This window comes from Pygoscelis adeliae, unplaced genomic scaffold, assembly GCF_000699105.1.
Source record: "Pygoscelis adeliae isolate BGI_AS28 unplaced genomic scaffold, ASM69910v1 Scaffold431, whole genome shotgun sequence".
Taxonomy (NCBI): domain Eukaryota; kingdom Metazoa; phylum Chordata; class Aves; order Sphenisciformes; family Spheniscidae; genus Pygoscelis; species Pygoscelis adeliae.
This window is the reverse complement of record NW_008824047.1, coordinates 382,329-399,142: the sequence shown is the minus strand read 5'-3', so window position 1 is coordinate 399,142 and position 16,814 is coordinate 382,329. Positions and strand designations below refer to the sequence as shown.

Here is a 16,814-nt window from a genome sequence, read left to right as displayed (position 1 = left end):
AGCGGCACTGCCCCGCCGTGGCCACCGCGGGGGCTGCCCGCGCCTGCCGGCACCCGACCGACCGCTGCTTCTCCCCGGGCTTTCGCCCCCTTCCCAGCCTCCCTTTTCCTCCTGCCTCCATCCTATTCATCTGTAATCGAAAAGGAGAAAAGCGAGCCCTCTGGAAAGCAACCCCGGGCTTTTGGGAAGTTTGGAGTCCCGTTGCACGGGAAAAATGGGGCGAAGTCTAAGCACGGGGCTTAATTTCATCCAGATGCTTATGCAAGGGTCCGAACGTCTTTAGGACATGTGTTAAAGGGTTGGATTCTCAGGAGGACTGAAGCACCGGTTTAGTGCCAATTTTCTGCTCAGGGAAAAGTTTGATCCCACAGTCTGACAGGGAGCAACATCAGAGGAGCGTGACCCTACACCAGCCAGCGCCGCCTGCTCCCCGCATAAAAGCACAGCACAAGTAGATACAGAGCCCACTTGTGTCTGAAACCAAACGGGACAATTCAGGACCCATCAGTGCACAGACAGACCCAGCTAAAAAAAACCCACGAGGGTAAGACCTGCATCGCCCGTTGTGAACAAGCCTGGGGAGAAGATTACGGCAGCCCACCAGCAGCACATCACCCCAGACCTACCGCCTGCCTCCAGGGTCAGGCAGTTTTCAGAGCTCAGATTATATTCCTCGTCCATACCAAGGGAAAAGGTGACCCTGTAGCTTCCTTTAATTATTCTCTCCAGCTCCACACTTTTAGGAAAAAAATGGGGACCTGGAAGTCGCCAGATCCACCTTACGTGCAACTGTAGCTCTGGTGAGAAATGGCTGCACGGGCCCAGTTTTTGTGAAAATGCCTCTAACCACTTCAGTCAGCCCTCACTGTTACAGCTGGACACAGGAACAGGCACAGACCAGAACCCCCCAACTGCACCCATCGAGCTCAAGGAGCTGACGCACTTGGTTGCATCTTCTGCAGTTCTTAAGATTAACATTTAAGCACATCAAAGTATAATGAAGAATTCAACAGTTGGGTTTGAGTTTCTCCCACTGATTGTTTCCTACCACCTGTGCGAATGAAGATCATTACCAGCCCTTTTTCCAGCAAGGTGACCAGATCAGCTGTACCCAAAACTCAGCCACATGCACGCAAAGATTTTTACCTTGAAAACAAGATGTGTCTTAGCAGGTTACAATTTTCCATTTTTCTTTACTTATCAACACACACTTTCTAACACAGAGGGCCTTTGAGAAATTAATTTCCATCCAAAAACAAAAAAGGGCTGAAACAGTTTACAAAGGAACCCATCTTTCAAGGACATTTCCTTTTAAATTGCACAATGTGGTTCTTAGCAAGGAAAATAAATAAAACTTAATCCCTCTGCATTCCAGCTGGCATTTTTTTCCCCAAGCTAGAAGCAAACAACCAATTTAAAGAAAACTACGGTCAATTAAGGAACTGTATATCATTTCATTTATAAATACCAGATACCTATTCTATTGATTATTTTTATCCAATTAAGTCAGTTTTGCATTTTAAATTCCTAAGAATTAAGACATTTATCCACATCGCAGTCCTGGGCTTTTCACATCTGTTGCTGCAAAATTCTGCAGATCGTCTGGTCTTTGGCTGTTGTATTAGCCGAGAGAGTTTCAGCTACCCGATTTATTTAAGGATGTGGATTATAAGCCTCCAGGAAATGGCAGCCACTGGGAAAATTTGTGTCCAATTACCCCAAACACATAGAAATCTTTTCTTCTTTCTTTTTTTTTTTTTTTTAATTTGGGTTGTTTGCTTATGCATATAAATAGTTTTTCTTTGACATCTTATCTCTTTAACCAGGATGGTCATCTTCAGGTTTATGTGTGTTCCAGATATGATCTCTTAGCATTGTTTACTACACTCCAAGTTGCAGAGAGCTCACCGAGTTTTGCAGGCTACCTTTTTCTCTAAAAGACAGTGTTTGTTTTCAAGAGAATAATCAATACCTGAAAGCCACAGAATACATTTGCTGAGTGGTTTATCAGCTGAATCATAACCTCCTTTATGAAAACAGATGGAATTTCCCTGGACAGTCTCCACGTTGGCACTAGGTGTTCCCAGGAACAGCCGCCCAGTGCTGCAGCACTGAACTGCACCAAGGAAAGAAGTCACCGCACCTCTAGCCTTGGACTCCAGCAGATGCTAGTAAGTAAAATAGCCATAGTTAAAAGAAATAGGCATTGTCAAAAAGAAAACTGATATCTTCGGGGTGTGGGGGAGTGACCTGTGATCCTTAATGTGATTGAACACGCATATCACAAAAACGGGGACCAGTTAATTTCTAAACTCAGTATTGCAACACTAAGAAAAACTGAGTTTAAAATTGCATTTACTGACACCCTTGTAAGTGCAAGCAAAGCCAAAGAGATTAGTAGGGAAATGTATTTGTCAATCTTTCCCACAAATGTTTTTGTGGGGTGACATCACAGGCAAGACTTAGAATAAGCAGTCCTTACAGGACAGACTTAGCTAATGTACAACAGCTCCAGACACTGCAGAGACCAAAAAGTAGTGCTGGAAAATTATTTAAGGGTTTCTTCATAGAAATTTAACACGCGGGAGGGAAAAAGCCAGCACCGATCCACTAGTCGCCTCCACAGCCCTCCTCAGAGCAGCATAAACCAGCAGTGGTCCATGGACCGTTCCTTCTTGAGAACTTCCAACCCAGCGATTACCGCGCTGTGCTGTGACGTACTGCCTGCTTCAAACCAGGCGAGCTTCCTGCCCTTTGCTCTCCTGACCCGAACAAAATCCAGCAACATCAGTTTCACTCTGATCTGGTTACTTTCATTCTGAACACAGCTGGCTTCCCAACAACATAACGTGCTTCAAAGAGCCAGTTCTCCTTCCCAAGCGTGGTTGGTGGTTTGTTTTTTTGGTTTTTTTTTTTTTTTTAGACACTGATATCAACTTTCTTGTATTTTATATCTTACCTGCTAGAGATAATTTGAATTTTGAACCAACTGAAATCAAACTCCTTAACTGTCCCTGCCAGTTAGGAAAAATGTTACAAGTTTGGTCTCAAACATTCAGATAGTTTAAGCCCAAATTCTGGTCTATTTTAGGGACTGAGGTAACTTAGAAATTTAATTTAAAATTAATCAGGAAAGAAGGGGACTCGGAATGAAGAGGTTTTCCCACGCTGGAAAATCTTATGCATTTCAAGAACTCTCTGCCTTGGCATAAAATGAAGTGCTTCACCAGGAACAAGGAAGGAAATAGATTCTTCTGCTGCAAAATAGCCAGAAGCCAAGGGAGCTGAGAGCAATGCAATTCAAACTAAGGCTTTCAAATCAAATTCCTAGCCACAGACTTGTTTGCTTTTCTCATGGAGTCATCTCACCTTGCGTAAATACATTTCCCTGAGCCCAGAGCAATGGACTCTGTAAATCCGCAGCACTGGGATACTCGATAGGGCTGACTAGACACACACCATCACACCATGTGATCACTGCTCCCATTTCCAACAAAAAACCAACCGGCCATAAAATTCCCAACTGTTCCCATTGTATCACCTAGCTGGAAGCAACTTTTTGAGTCCAAATGTTCGTCAATCACACCACCATCAGAAGGAGTCCACATGAAAATGACTTCAGCCTACAGTTATACCCTGACCATAAACACTCAAAAAAGCATTTTTTTCTCATTTACTCATGCACAGCTGCAGAGAAAATGAAAATCAACTCAAAGTAAGCAGTGTCCAAGAGGGAGTTCTGCACCAGACAAAGCTCAGACGTCAGGAGCATTCACCCAGATGCTCTACAGAGCATCGAGACAGAAGGTTCATTTCATTCCTTACGTCCCTGCTGCCCCACAGCAGCCTTCCCCCTTTTTCTGCTGTTCCCCTTCAAGTTACACAGTTTCTTTCTTCTGCAAGATCTAACTTGGCGTGAGTTTTGGCAGTTCTCACTTCATCCCTCAACTTCCTGACCCGTAAGATACAGCCTGCTTGGCTTATCAGTATTTATTCCCCACCCACCCCCATTCCTTGCAGGCTTATTTTTAAGTTCCTGCTACAGCTAGCTGTCCCTAGTTTTTCAGAAAATGGTATTCTATCAGCATTTTTGAGTTGGAAAAAACCAAAACCAAAAATGAACCAAAAACAAACACACACACACCCCTCCTTGAACTTTCTAGTCCAGCAGATTTTACTAGCCAGTTAGCTCTGCCTCATAAACCCTGCAGCAATGTACACGCTCCACCTCGGCTTGCTCTTACAAACAACTCTTTGTAATGGTGTTGGCACCTAATGAAGGTAACTTCCATCTTTCAAGAAAAGCCCTGCTCCTATGAACTCTCCAAGCTAGCAGCCTCCCCTCCTTTCTCTCCTCTCCCTCTTGAAAATACCCTTCTTAAGAGTAAAAAAAGGTGCATCAGAGATGTTTTCAACTCATCATGCCCCTCTTGCCAGGATGCAGAACTCTGAAGATTGCCTGAGCCCCCCCCATCTTTGAGCACCTTCCCCAGCACAGAATAGTTGCTTTCAGTTCACTCCAGTGGCAAACTTGCAGCACCATTTCTCCTAAAAGACAGCACATACCTTCCTAGTCCTTCAGGCTCCTCTCCAGTGCTGTATCCACGTTTCCGATCCGCAGTCCTGGCAGACAGTGCATTTGTTGAATCTGCGGTGGGCCTGTTGATTCTTAATGAGCGGTCTCCAGGCACTCTCACCTCTTACCGATGTTGGTGTAAATCCATAGTCCTTTCCTCTAGCTTTTGCATTGCCAATTAGCTATGAATAATTTAGGGTAGAAATTAAAAGGTTCATTGCCAAGAGATCAGTCAGGCTGAGAAAACAGCTTCTCGGCATAAGCAGCGAAGGCAAATCTTATTTCTTTGTTACTTTTCAGACACCACTTCCTGTATTTATGAAAGTGATGATGTGACATACTGTGTGGGATAGCAACGAACTGGAGTTGATGACCCCCGTGATTCCCTTCTGCCCTACTGACCTCATGTGAGCACTGTAGATGAGCACAAGTTCCTCTCCTCCCTTCCTTCCATTCACCCCAAGGTATTTGTATAGCAACACAACCCCTCCAGCCTTCATTTCGCATGATTGACCAAGCCTAGCTCTTCTCATCTCCTGTTCCCAATCACTTGGGGTACCACTTGCACCCTAACATGGAAGTGAGGTGATCTTACACACAGGAAAAACTTCCCATCACTGGTGTGAGGAACTTCTGGGGTCATCTTTCCGCACCCAGGGACAGCAGGAAGGCTTTAACAGAGTATCCTTCAAGAACATATTCTGTGAATTGAGGGCAAGTCTTTGTTTCACAATACTAAAGAGCACCCCGTAACAGTGCTGCCCAGAAATTCCCCATTTCCTGCCTCCACAGACTCTTAAGTGTGACTAGAATGGAAATGGTCTAAATTATGTAGGTTAAAAGCTTGGACACATACAAAACATCTTTTTGAGAAAGATGCAATTCTGCAGGCATGCACGCATGGAGGAGCAGGACCCAGACCACTGATTAATGAGTGAAAAAGAAGAGTTCAAGAAAAAAATTCTCATGATTTTTCTCCCCCAAACACACCCAGCTTTTATTAAAGCTTTGCAATGATCAGTGAAGCACGTGGTAAACCTAAATTTCTTTTCAACATGCAAGAAAACAAAACTGAGATACAGAATCAAAGGATAGTGCAACTGATATTCCCATCCTGTCAGGCGAGAAGGAAATAGGTTTGGGTTTTGCTTGGGGCTCAGTAGCAGCAGGCAGCCCACAGGGCCTCCAGGAACAAATGTGCCTCAGTGTTCTGCTCTTGTTCTGTCTGTGTTGGCGAAGATCTGGTGGCAAGGACCAGAGGAGGCCAGGAGGTACCACCACACGCACAGCACTGAAATGGGAACGGGGGAGAGCGGGTGCATCAGAAGTTCCACTGATCTCCGAGGGGAATAGAGAGCTACTATTGCAGAAGAGCCTCTCAACACATACATAATTCATGGAATTTCAGTACAAGAATCACATAACCAGGTGTAAAAATCTTCAAGTGTAATTTATTAAGACATTCAGCTATGTCTGTCAGTCTACATCCAAATTTACTACTAAAAATAAAATAGTATCACATTTCACATTAGGAATACCGACTTTGAAAAACACTTGAGTCAAGCCTATCGTATAAATAAGTGACTAATTTCTCTTCATATCAAAATTCACATAAAAAAATTGCCTGCCCCTACTCCCATCTATTTCCCCACCCCAGTCCCTAGTTCTACTTGAAGCCATGATGCATGTAAAAATTTAAGTATGGACATGTCCTTGTCAAAGAAAAAAGGTGCAAACCTATTAACAGCTTTGAAAGTGGCATTTGCGGAGTCTGATCATACACAATAATGTACTCATTCCCAAAGTGCAAATATCGCCAGAGTTTAATACTGTTTTAATTCAGCTGCAAGAATTAAACATTACACAGCACAGTACTGCAAGGCCTCTATCTGTGCCCTAAAACTCATCCCACTTTCCTCCTGCACATGTAGCAGAGGTCAAAGTGTTCATCAGAGCTTTAGTTTACTTCATGCAGCCCAGACTATGCCCATTATTAGCAAAAGTTTCATATACATCAAAATATTGAAGACTCCGTCATAAAAGTCAAGAGTCACTATAGATTACATGAATTCAAATGCAATTGCCCCACCAAGAACACCCAAAGCATACACATGACGTATTAAGAGTGCTTCCATCTTCTAGTACAATCACTGCTGTTTTATCTTTGATTTTTGCTAACGTGCCATAAAAAAATTGTCAGCAACCAAAGCTGCACCTCAATCAGAGACTAGCAACTCACTGCATTTAACGCCCCTCGGGTACCCTGGGACATGGCTGTATGCGGTACCTTCTTCCTGACCGAAACAAAAGCTAGTGTTCTGTCCATCTGTCTACAACCTCTCACAGACCTCTCGTTCCTCTTATCCCTCACCTACGTCTTGAAAACTCTCTTTCACTGCAATTTATTTCCAGACATCCTTCCTATGCCCACAGTTCAGAGAGCTTCTGGAGTCATTTCTACTACCTCTCACTGGAGTTACCACTACCAAGCAGCCCACAAAAATCAGCATGGGAGAATACATTTTGACCAGCATTAATAGCTAAACTTCTTTCACAGCTGTGGAAGGATAGGTTTTCTTCTGAGTCAAACTTGGATCTCTGAAATGTGTTTGTTCCCGCGTCATCCTTTGTCACCTTAGAGCCGGACACAAACCCTCAGGTCTTGAGCAGGGCACCCCTCTGGGGCTGCAATTAGTTCTGCAGCACAAGCTGCTCCCTGGCTGGCTTCACACGGGCTTGCGTCACTGTCCATGCTCTGAGACCCCTCCATCTCAGCAGAGGCCTCCAGGCCATCCTGTCCCTCAGCAACCTGTCCGTTGCTCTCGCTAGGGCTGTTTTTCATATTTGGCCCATTGTCATGTTCAACACCAGGGGGCTCAGCTGCATCTCCAGGTCTGGTATTTTGCTCTGCACTAGGATTTGGCTGTTGAACTGGCTCTGGTCCCAGTCCCGGTAGCTGTGAAGGGCTCTTAAGTTGGCAGTGGCACAGAGGGCAGGTTTCTTGCACATACAGCCATTTCTTAAGACAACCCGCATGAAAAAAATGGCTACATGGTGTGATTACAGCAGTTTTCATATCCTGAAAGACAAAAAAAAAAGGAAGATCATATTATATGTAATCCCATTCCTCTCCTCTCATCCCATACATCTAATGGGTCCACTAGCCACAGCGGAGACAGAAGCAGTCCACAGGCAAGTAAGAGGATGTTGCTTCCTTCATACCAAAAAGACTCCACATTCAAATACACGCACAATTCAAACACAAGCCAGGCCTGGCTGCTTATATTACAGGGATTAGAAATTAGGCAAAAAACTTTGTTTATAAGGTATTATTACACTTAAATAAAAGCTTTTGTAGGATGAGAGTCACAGGATTAGTTGGCTTAAGAACAATTGTGCAAGTCAAAACCAGCACACTTACAGACACAACATGTAACAACAGCAAACTAGAAATGAAGGAACACCCTAACTCTCTCAGCTGAGACCCACATATTACTAGTCTGGTGTTTCAAACACTGTCATTCAACCTGGCACCAGTAGTTTTACTCTTTGAAGAATTTGTATCAAGTTTGGAGTCAATCCAATTGCATTCCAACTGCACGCTACTAATCTTATGATGGTTCTTTCACCGTCATACATTAGCTACAATTTCTATCCAAGAGAAAGACTTTGGAGCTAGAGGTGTGATAAAGATATTACTTTCAGCATTAATTTCTAAGGTCCTTACATCTGCTGGCTTACATCAGAAAAACCTTTAACCTGTTGATAATTAGGAGTTTCTGTAATAAAACTGACATTGCACTTTAAGTGGAAGTAGCGATGTCTGTAGCGACTGAGCTGCTTCTATGGAATAGTAACAAATCAGCTAATGAGTACACATTGTCTTTCAGTAACAAAATCTTCCACTAATGAAGAAAGGGCACATTTGCTGTTATTATTGAGACCAGCTCAACCCAAACACGAGAGGTTTCAAAGAAGCTCAAGGACACAGTTTGTTGTGTAACTGGAAAAAAAAAAAGAATGAAAGTTTAAACACATCCAATCTCTTTATTCATAAAAACTATCTCGGTGACAACACTCTAAATCAATTTACACAAAGCAGAAAACTGGGTAATTCAAGTAACTTATTGAGCACGATATTACTCATTAAACATAATTCAAGTAACATTTTACTAGTTGCAGACTGAACTTGACAGTCTAGAGGTATTTCAATTCAAGTCAACCTTTTGACACTTCCATTCTTACCTGGTAGCAGATGGCACAGATATCATTGTGCTGCTCCAGCTGCTCCTTTGTGGCAACAGGCAGTGATTTTATCTTATTCACAGCGTCTCTGCGAAGAAGAAAACTTTTCCATCCCAGTTGGGCCCGCAACCACACATTGTAATAGGAGTGAATGAAGATGATCACAGAACCCATCACAGTCCATTCACCAAAGATCGTTTCTGAGACACCGTATGCCACCACACAGAGAGCGACGAGGAATTCCAGCAGCCGGTATGTGCCATTTACATAATAAATCACATCATCCATATTTTCTACTGGTTCTTTTCTGAACTCCTCCACCATAAACAAAACATAAAGCACCTGTAACACAGCACAAGACCACGAGCTCAGCATTCAATTCTGAACTGGAACTGAAGTCATTCAGCATTGTCCACTGAGTTCTGTACACACAACACTCCCAAATCAGACAGAGGGCAGGCAAGCCCCAAAGTAGTAAAATTGTCACTGAACTTCAAGACAAATGAAAGTCACTCTTTCTTGCAAAGCATTTAAGCTTGTTCCCAAGTACTTCCCCTTCTGTACTTCCCTGAGTCCAGAACATAGCCGAGTTGATTAAACAGAAGTGCTGAGCATCATGAGGGGCAATGTTATAAATTTAATAATAATAAAAAAGTTATAACAAATACTCACATTACAAAACATTTCCTGTATTTACACTACTGTGTTTTGAACATCAAATTGCTTTCAAAGAGCCATAGCTAAATAACAATACATAAACGAGTACTCTGGGAAAAAAACCAAAAACTTTTTACTATGATAGTTATGCCTTCAAAAGCCTTCTGGTTTTACGATTTGAAATAGACTTCCATTCACTTATGTTCTCAGCCCACCTCTAGAGCTCCTTAGCCTCAGATACAGGATAAAGAAAGAGATTTTATGTGATATCTTGTACTTCTGCCCTTCTATCAACCCTGTTCTTTTCTCATCATGTATTTCCCCCCCTAGAGTAACAGGATCACAGCTAATGCAGGGCTTCACAGTTACTACAGGGCTAACATTCTTACCTGAAGAGAGGTTAGAATACTGCTGGAGATAATGATCAACAGCCAGAAATCCATGTGGAAAAACTGACAAATCATGTAGGCCATGTATGCGGGGAACACAAGTAAGAACAAACAGAGGCTGACTGCTCGGAAGTGCTTCCACAGACTCCTGCAAACAACAGAATAGGTTTTTATTTTTCAAGTCAGATTTGAGTGTCAGAATAAGAATAGGCTGATTGCTGGATGTAGGCATGGTAGATGTTTGCTCAAGGCTTGAACTTATTGGAAGGAGTTTCTATTTTACTTGGGCACAGTCTAATTCCCAGCGTGCATGCCTACAACACATACAGTATGAAAAGTTCCCTCTCATCTGACCTTTGCTGTTTTCAATACAAAGACAAAGATTATGGGCAAAAATTCACCTACAGTAATTATCGTAACGGGTCAAGTCAGTGATTAGACAAATTAAGTACCTGAGATACTGAATGTTTCAGATGAAAGTCCATTAAAATAAAGAAAACTATTAAACATGCATGTAACTGTTTGTACACTTTTCTATATAAACAGAGTTCTCCCACATTATACACTTCTTACAACTCTTCTAAGTCTTTTTGCTAATATGCATGGGGCAAAGGTATATCCTTTCATCACCAGATTTAACCCTGTTGCTTTTAGAATTATACTCCCCAATTCAGGGATCACAAAAGAAGAAATGTAGCGGGACTTGAACATTCATCTCTGCCAGTCCTTACTCTGTTCCTATCGCTTACTTCTTCCTAATCTCCTCCCCAACCTAAACACACCATCAATCTTTTTACACCCACCCATTTGTGAAGGCTTTCAGAATATCTCCACTGATTTACTATACTACCTCTACATGTTCCTAAGGTTGTATTTTAACCTCTTTTAGCTCTGGAAATCAGGTACAGAAAAAGCGAAAGTATTGGGGGGTCAGGACAGGAGCAGAAACCGGCTAATTTAATATAGTCTGAAGAAACATCAGAACGCTACTGTGAGGTCTGCAATTCTGTGTCTGTGGGTAAGGGAGAAAGGGAGAGCTGAAGTGAAGTTTATCCTGACCCTAGCTGATTTAGAACTGCCTGGGAGATTTGGCAGAAGAGAGTTGAAACTCACTATCACCACAGACCGCTTGTTTAAGCTGGGCAGATGCTCGTATCTTGGCTCTACTCCCTTTCCCTCTGTTACTATATTTGAAGTTAATACTGCTGGAGGCAGAACATGCTGGCTACAAGTAGCCTCTAAGCTAAACAAACTCTCTACACATAAGTAAACCACCTCTTATTTTTTCACTTACAGGTTACAGAAAGGGAAAAGGCACAAGCAATTAACAAAGATACAAACAGATTAATACAAGAACACCAGATACCAATACAGGTCTTCAAAACACAAACTTAACAACAATCCCACATGATCAGAACATCTGGTACACTAATGCAAGCCTTCCACCTCTTATTTTCTGCCAGTAAACCCTATCATTTTAGGATCACAGCCTCACAAAAAAATAGGTTTTACAATATCTAATACAAGGCCGCTCCTAGAAATTTCCCATCCTCGACAGCTGTCTAAGACCACTGCATTAGAGGGAAACCTACCCAACTGCAGAGGAGGTTAAGCAAAACCATTCTGCAAATCCACACAATGGAGTGTGGGTGGGAAGAACACAGGCACTGGAGTCCTGGGTTTGCTTAACTGAGACCACAGTGCACTGACACTCTTGCTAGGGAGAAGAGCGACCGAACAGTGTAATACTCAGAGTGGGCAGCCAGCAGCTGCAGGACAGCACGGTCTTGCACGGGCTAGATGGACACAAGTCCTGAGCAGGAGCAGGCGACCAAAGTCACCCCTGTTTGCCAGCATACAGCATGGTGAAAAGTATTACTGTGTGCCCTTGAGGAAGTAGGATAGAGAGGGAAAAACTAGAGAATTTACACTAGAAAAGAAATCCACACATAGAAAAGACAGGGTAACTTTACAAGCTACCAAAATCCAAATCAGGCCATCAATTACTAGTTTATCACCTCTTAAAACAGCATTGAGTAACTTTCTGTTTAGGAAATCAGTCTCTTACTTGTCCCTTGAGGCTCCCAGTGCCAAGACAATGGGATCAGCAATTTCCAGCATGGACTGAAGTATGGATGCCACCACAATGAAAAGAATAATACTGAGCAGGAACGCCCGATGCACAACTTGGAGCTCAATCAAACCTGTCTGCACAGCCAGGATCAGGAGTGTGACTCCTTCAGTCATTCCCCTGCAGATCAACACAGTCAAAAGAACAAACAATCACATCTTTCTGTGTCAATGTTGGTTCAAAAATACATCTAGAAACACCAGGAAATAAGCTGTCTGTTTCTGCCACAACCCTTCAAATGTCACTGGTTTTAGCTTTTACTGATGTCCCTGCTAACCAGAGAGGAATGTTTTCAGCAATGCTGAAGTGCTGGCGGTCAGCCAATGTCAGAACCCTGCTCCTGACTAGCAGCATGTTGGCTGCATCCAGCCCAGCAGACACCTCCCAATGACAGAGTCCCCCTCCCACACAAAGCATTTTAAGGACCCAGGTTGTGTCTTAAGAGGAGGAACCCACCAGCCTCAGTGTTGCCTACACAAGCCCGAAGCAGCCCTGCTATGTCTACACCTGGGCAGCAGTCAGCTTCAGTCCTAGATCACCACAAAGACCCTCTCTACCCGTTATATTTCCCCATCACCACCCTCCTGTCTGTCCTTTGGCTCTGGGGAAATATCCTTGACTCAACACCCCACCTGGTGCCCAGTTTAGGCAAATCAGCAATTTAGCCATTTTTCAGTTTATTCTCTCTGTACCTATACCAAATACAGCTGTCCACTTCTTTTTGGCTTGGAACATCAGACTGAATTTAATACCTCCGAGGACCACAATTTAACACTAGTATTTCATGCAGCTAAAGTACAGATCACCCAGAACCACATGCTTCCCCAAAAGATGCTTTTATGTAGACTACTCCTGGGCACCACCAATTTATACCATTTTTGCTTCCACATCTTGGAACCCAAAATGTAAAACATTCTTTTGCATATGGTCTGAACTTTCTATATAGCGTTAAGGGCTGGAATAACTGGGAAAGGTAGTGTCATACCTAGGATCCCAATTTCATATTAGACAAGTTGGGGCAAGCATTAAGAAAAGGCAGTTTCTGTATTTTGGTTATTTCCCATAGTAATTTACAGGCAATCCATACAATGCTGTGTTTTAAGCCTCATAGATTAGTATTGTTTCACACATGACTGCAGGGTAAATGAGGAAATGGAAATAGGAAGTGTTCATATTATCCAAGCACATGAAAATTTTCCAGTGACTCGTGAAAATGAAAGCACTAAGACAATCAAACTGTGCAATTATAAATCCCAACTAACAGCCCTGAATTTGTTACAGAAATGAACCATCTCCCAAGAAGTCGGTGACAAGCTGTATTTTCACCTCAAATCCTTCCAATGCACACATAGACTGGCATACAAGAAGCCTGTCAAAGATACCCAAGAGTTCGTAAGTTAAAAAATTGCAAAGCAATCCATATATTTCTATATAAATCCCTTTTTGTCTGCTGCTTTTTAGACCCTAGGCACAACGAGGCACTTACCTGTTCATAGCAGGATCATTCATGAATGCTCGGTAACCCTGCAAGTAAAACTTGCAGAGAGTCAGAACTCCCAAAGCAACAAAAGAGACTGTGAAGACCAAGCCCAGCAGCGAGTATGGAGTGCTACAGCATTCGGCAATACTGGCAGGAGAGAGGGGAAAAGAAACAAAAAGAAAAGGTCTGTCAATTAAAAGCAATGTAATGAGCTCTCCCCTTGTCCTGTTAACTGTGCAAGCTGGTTTTAAAGCAAAAGTGGATTGGTTTAATGAAAATATTAAAAGCTCTACACCACCATAAAATCCTCCTATAAAAAGAAAAAGATGAGACATATTCTATTACTTCTTTCCAAGACACAACTTCATCTCAGCTCCCTAGCTAATGCTGCCGTCAGGCTGGAGCTGGGGCTGTGCTATGGTATGTCTCCGGTCCCCCTCCAGCGCTGTGCCACACGGTGGCACTGTCCTGCTTGTGTAGGGTTTTCATAACCAAAAGTCAATTTGACAGCCACAATACACTCAGGTTACCGGCTGAGATTTCAGCCAGCTACCAGAAACACAGAGTTAAAGCAAATGGATAAACTAAGGCACTTTCCACTCAGATCCACAACAGTGCAAACAAACATCAAACTGATAAATACTATGAGGAGACTGGGGGCTTTTTGGTAGCATTCACATCAGGTGCAGGTAGGCAACACCTGTCTTTCAGACAGCTGAGCCAGAAGCAGCAAAATAAGACAGTGAAGAATATTTTCCTTCAGCAGGCTTCTTTCTCTCTTTCACGACAGCAGTGAAGTCCCAAAGATTGAGACCCCAAAATACATTTGACGATGCTGACAATAGATGCATTACTTCAGCTCCCTCACATTAGGGCTGCCCTTCTGCTGGTCCTGGCACTGCAGTATTTGGAGCAGCCTAAGCCTCAGAGCGTACTTCGGCTTCTGAACAAGGGGAGTGCAGTGCAGTGTACTGCATGCCCCAACACTAAGTAAAGAACCAGCTGTCAGCCAGGGATTACACATCTGGAAATCCTCACATATATAATCCAAGGTAATACACTGACACCTCCATTCATTTAAAAAAAAAAAAAAGAAAAAAGAAAAAAAATCTTTACTTGTTCACCAGGATAGTAGACTTGTGAGAGAAATTATGGTAGTCAAAAACATGTCATGCTAATGGACTGACTGAAGAGTGAACTAGTTCAACGCTCTGACAAGTCAAAAGAGTTTTGAGGAAGTATATGCTTCAAAAATAAACAAAGCTCGTCCAAGAGACATTTACTTTGTCTCTTTTAATGTCTACTTTAACCAGAAATCTCCTTTGAAAGCAATTCACAGCAGAAAATGTTGATGTGTTTACATATACTATTTGCAGCACTTCTAGTAAGCCTTCAAATTCTGCCTGTTTACCAAGCTGAGCGGGGCTGAAAAAGCTTTTAAATGTTCCTGCCGGTCAAGGTAGTGAGAAACGCAGTACTTAAAGCATCTGTTTCTGTAGGATATTTAAGGAACTCTAAGTTTTGCTTCAAAATAAATTATCAGAAATCAAGAATCCTGGCTTTTCTGCGTGATGCCCAATCTTTTTTTGTACTAATTTTAGTACCCTTCTTAAACCTATTTCCAGACGATCTACTATGCAAGGGTCCCAGAGGAGCTTAAGAGCTCAAAGAGAAGCCTGGGGAACTTTCAGTGTTATGTTTGTGTGTCAAGCACAAGTTCACAGATTGTCCCAAAGAGCTGAACTCTTCAAGGCTTCTCAAAAATCACAGCAGTTACATACCCATGGCAAAGATTTTTGAGAGGAACAACAAGGACAATGAAAGGTACAGAAGAGTTTTTAAACAGCAAACATGCAATCAAGAGCTTTCCAGTCTGGGAAGAACAGACCTGTGCTACTCTCAATTTTAAAGAAAAGAACAGAACTGTTTGGTTTTCCCTCCCGCCCCAATACATGAATTGAGGGGCACTGAATTAAACTATATGGATTCAAACAATCAAAATGAATTTTTCATCATACAGACCAAGTTGAGCTGTGAAACTCCTTGCCTCAGGATCTTTCAAATGACACAAGTGTACATAGGCTCAAGGGCAGAAAGCACAAATTGATGGAAGAGAAGTCTTTTGAGGGCTACTGAATACGTATTAACTATATCCAGCTAATGCAGCCTGACAGCTGAAGTTGGATGCGGGACTGGAAGAGTACTAGGAAGCATCCTGTTTGTCACATTATGGGTGGGTGTCTTTCCAGGTACCCATTTACGGCCACTGCTGGAAACTGGATCCTAGGCTAGATCAGTATTTGGTCTGACCCAGTACAGCCACTCTGACATTCTTATGAAAATTGGACACAGCTATTCTGCACACCCCAATTGCTCTCACCTGAATTCCAGCTACATTATTTTAAGAATCATTACACGTAAAGGGCACAGATACAGAATTCACTCACTTCCATGGAAGAGCACATCTTTTCTTCCATTTTGTTAAACAGCCAGCACTACATTATTAACTGGTCTGACAAAGTACTTCAGCTCCCTCCTAAGGGGTAAGAGGCTGTTAGTGGTACTACCCAAGTTTGTGTTTTTAAGATGAATAAGCGTTTATAATTTTTCTACTGTGATAGAGCTGGGAACACTGAGAATATTTGCATAGTTTTTCTGTATTTTTCCAATTGCAGGGAGAACTTCTGTCCTGGTTTTGGCTTGATCTGTGAGTGAATGAATACCAACTGATCTCTGTGAAGTTGCTCATAGATCAAGCCAATGCAAGTCTGCAAAGCAAGTTCCCTGTTTTGCCATGAATAGGAGAAGTCTAGCAATTTGGTGTATGGATAAACTCAACCTATTTACAAGGAAAAGGATTGCTTCCCCCACCTCTGCTAACTGCTAAATACAGTACTCTATTGCAACAAAACTAAAATTGCAGCAGAGATGAACAGGAGTAAAAACTTCAGACACCAATGGTTTAGTTAACAACCAGGTAAAATAGTCAGTGCTTTTACATAATGCAGTGTGACACTGTAAGCAATTTTAATACTAGATGCAATAAAATCCCTGGCATTTCTCCTTAATGATAATGAATTTTGACAGCTTACACTATGGCACCATAGGTAGATATACACTCACACAGAGGCAAGAAAAAGCTAAGCAACTGGAAATTCTGACTGGAAAGCTGTAGTGATGAGCAAGTTACTCAAGTTGCTACCCAAACAGCAGAACTAATGATGTATGGTCTCTAAAGAATGTCCTATGTCACCTGTGTGTTTAGAAAACTTACCTCTTTTCTCCCCATCCCAGTATTACACTATCTAATTTGCCTAACCTATCTTCTGCAACACA

At 42.5% G+C, this 16,814-nt stretch overlaps 1 protein-coding gene across 1 annotated transcript in view; it reads right to left on the bottom strand.

Annotated features, from left to right (window-relative positions):
- Positions 1-6,009: 6,009 nt before the first annotated feature.
- RNF145 (ring finger protein 145) overlaps positions 6,010-16,814 on the bottom strand; it is a 43,072-nt gene continuing 32,267 nt past the window's right edge. The window contains exons 6-10 of the mRNA XM_009333515.1: positions 13,485-13,625; positions 11,936-12,118; positions 9,868-10,015; positions 8,822-9,163; positions 6,010-7,655 (exon numbers count right to left, since the gene is read on the bottom strand). Of these exons, the coding sequence (XP_009331790.1) occupies positions 7,212-7,655; positions 8,822-9,163; positions 9,868-10,015; positions 11,936-12,118; positions 13,485-13,625 (1,258 nt within the window). The 3' untranslated portion in view covers positions 6,010-7,211. The remainder of the gene's footprint in view (positions 7,656-8,821; positions 9,164-9,867; positions 10,016-11,935; positions 12,119-13,484; positions 13,626-16,814) is intronic.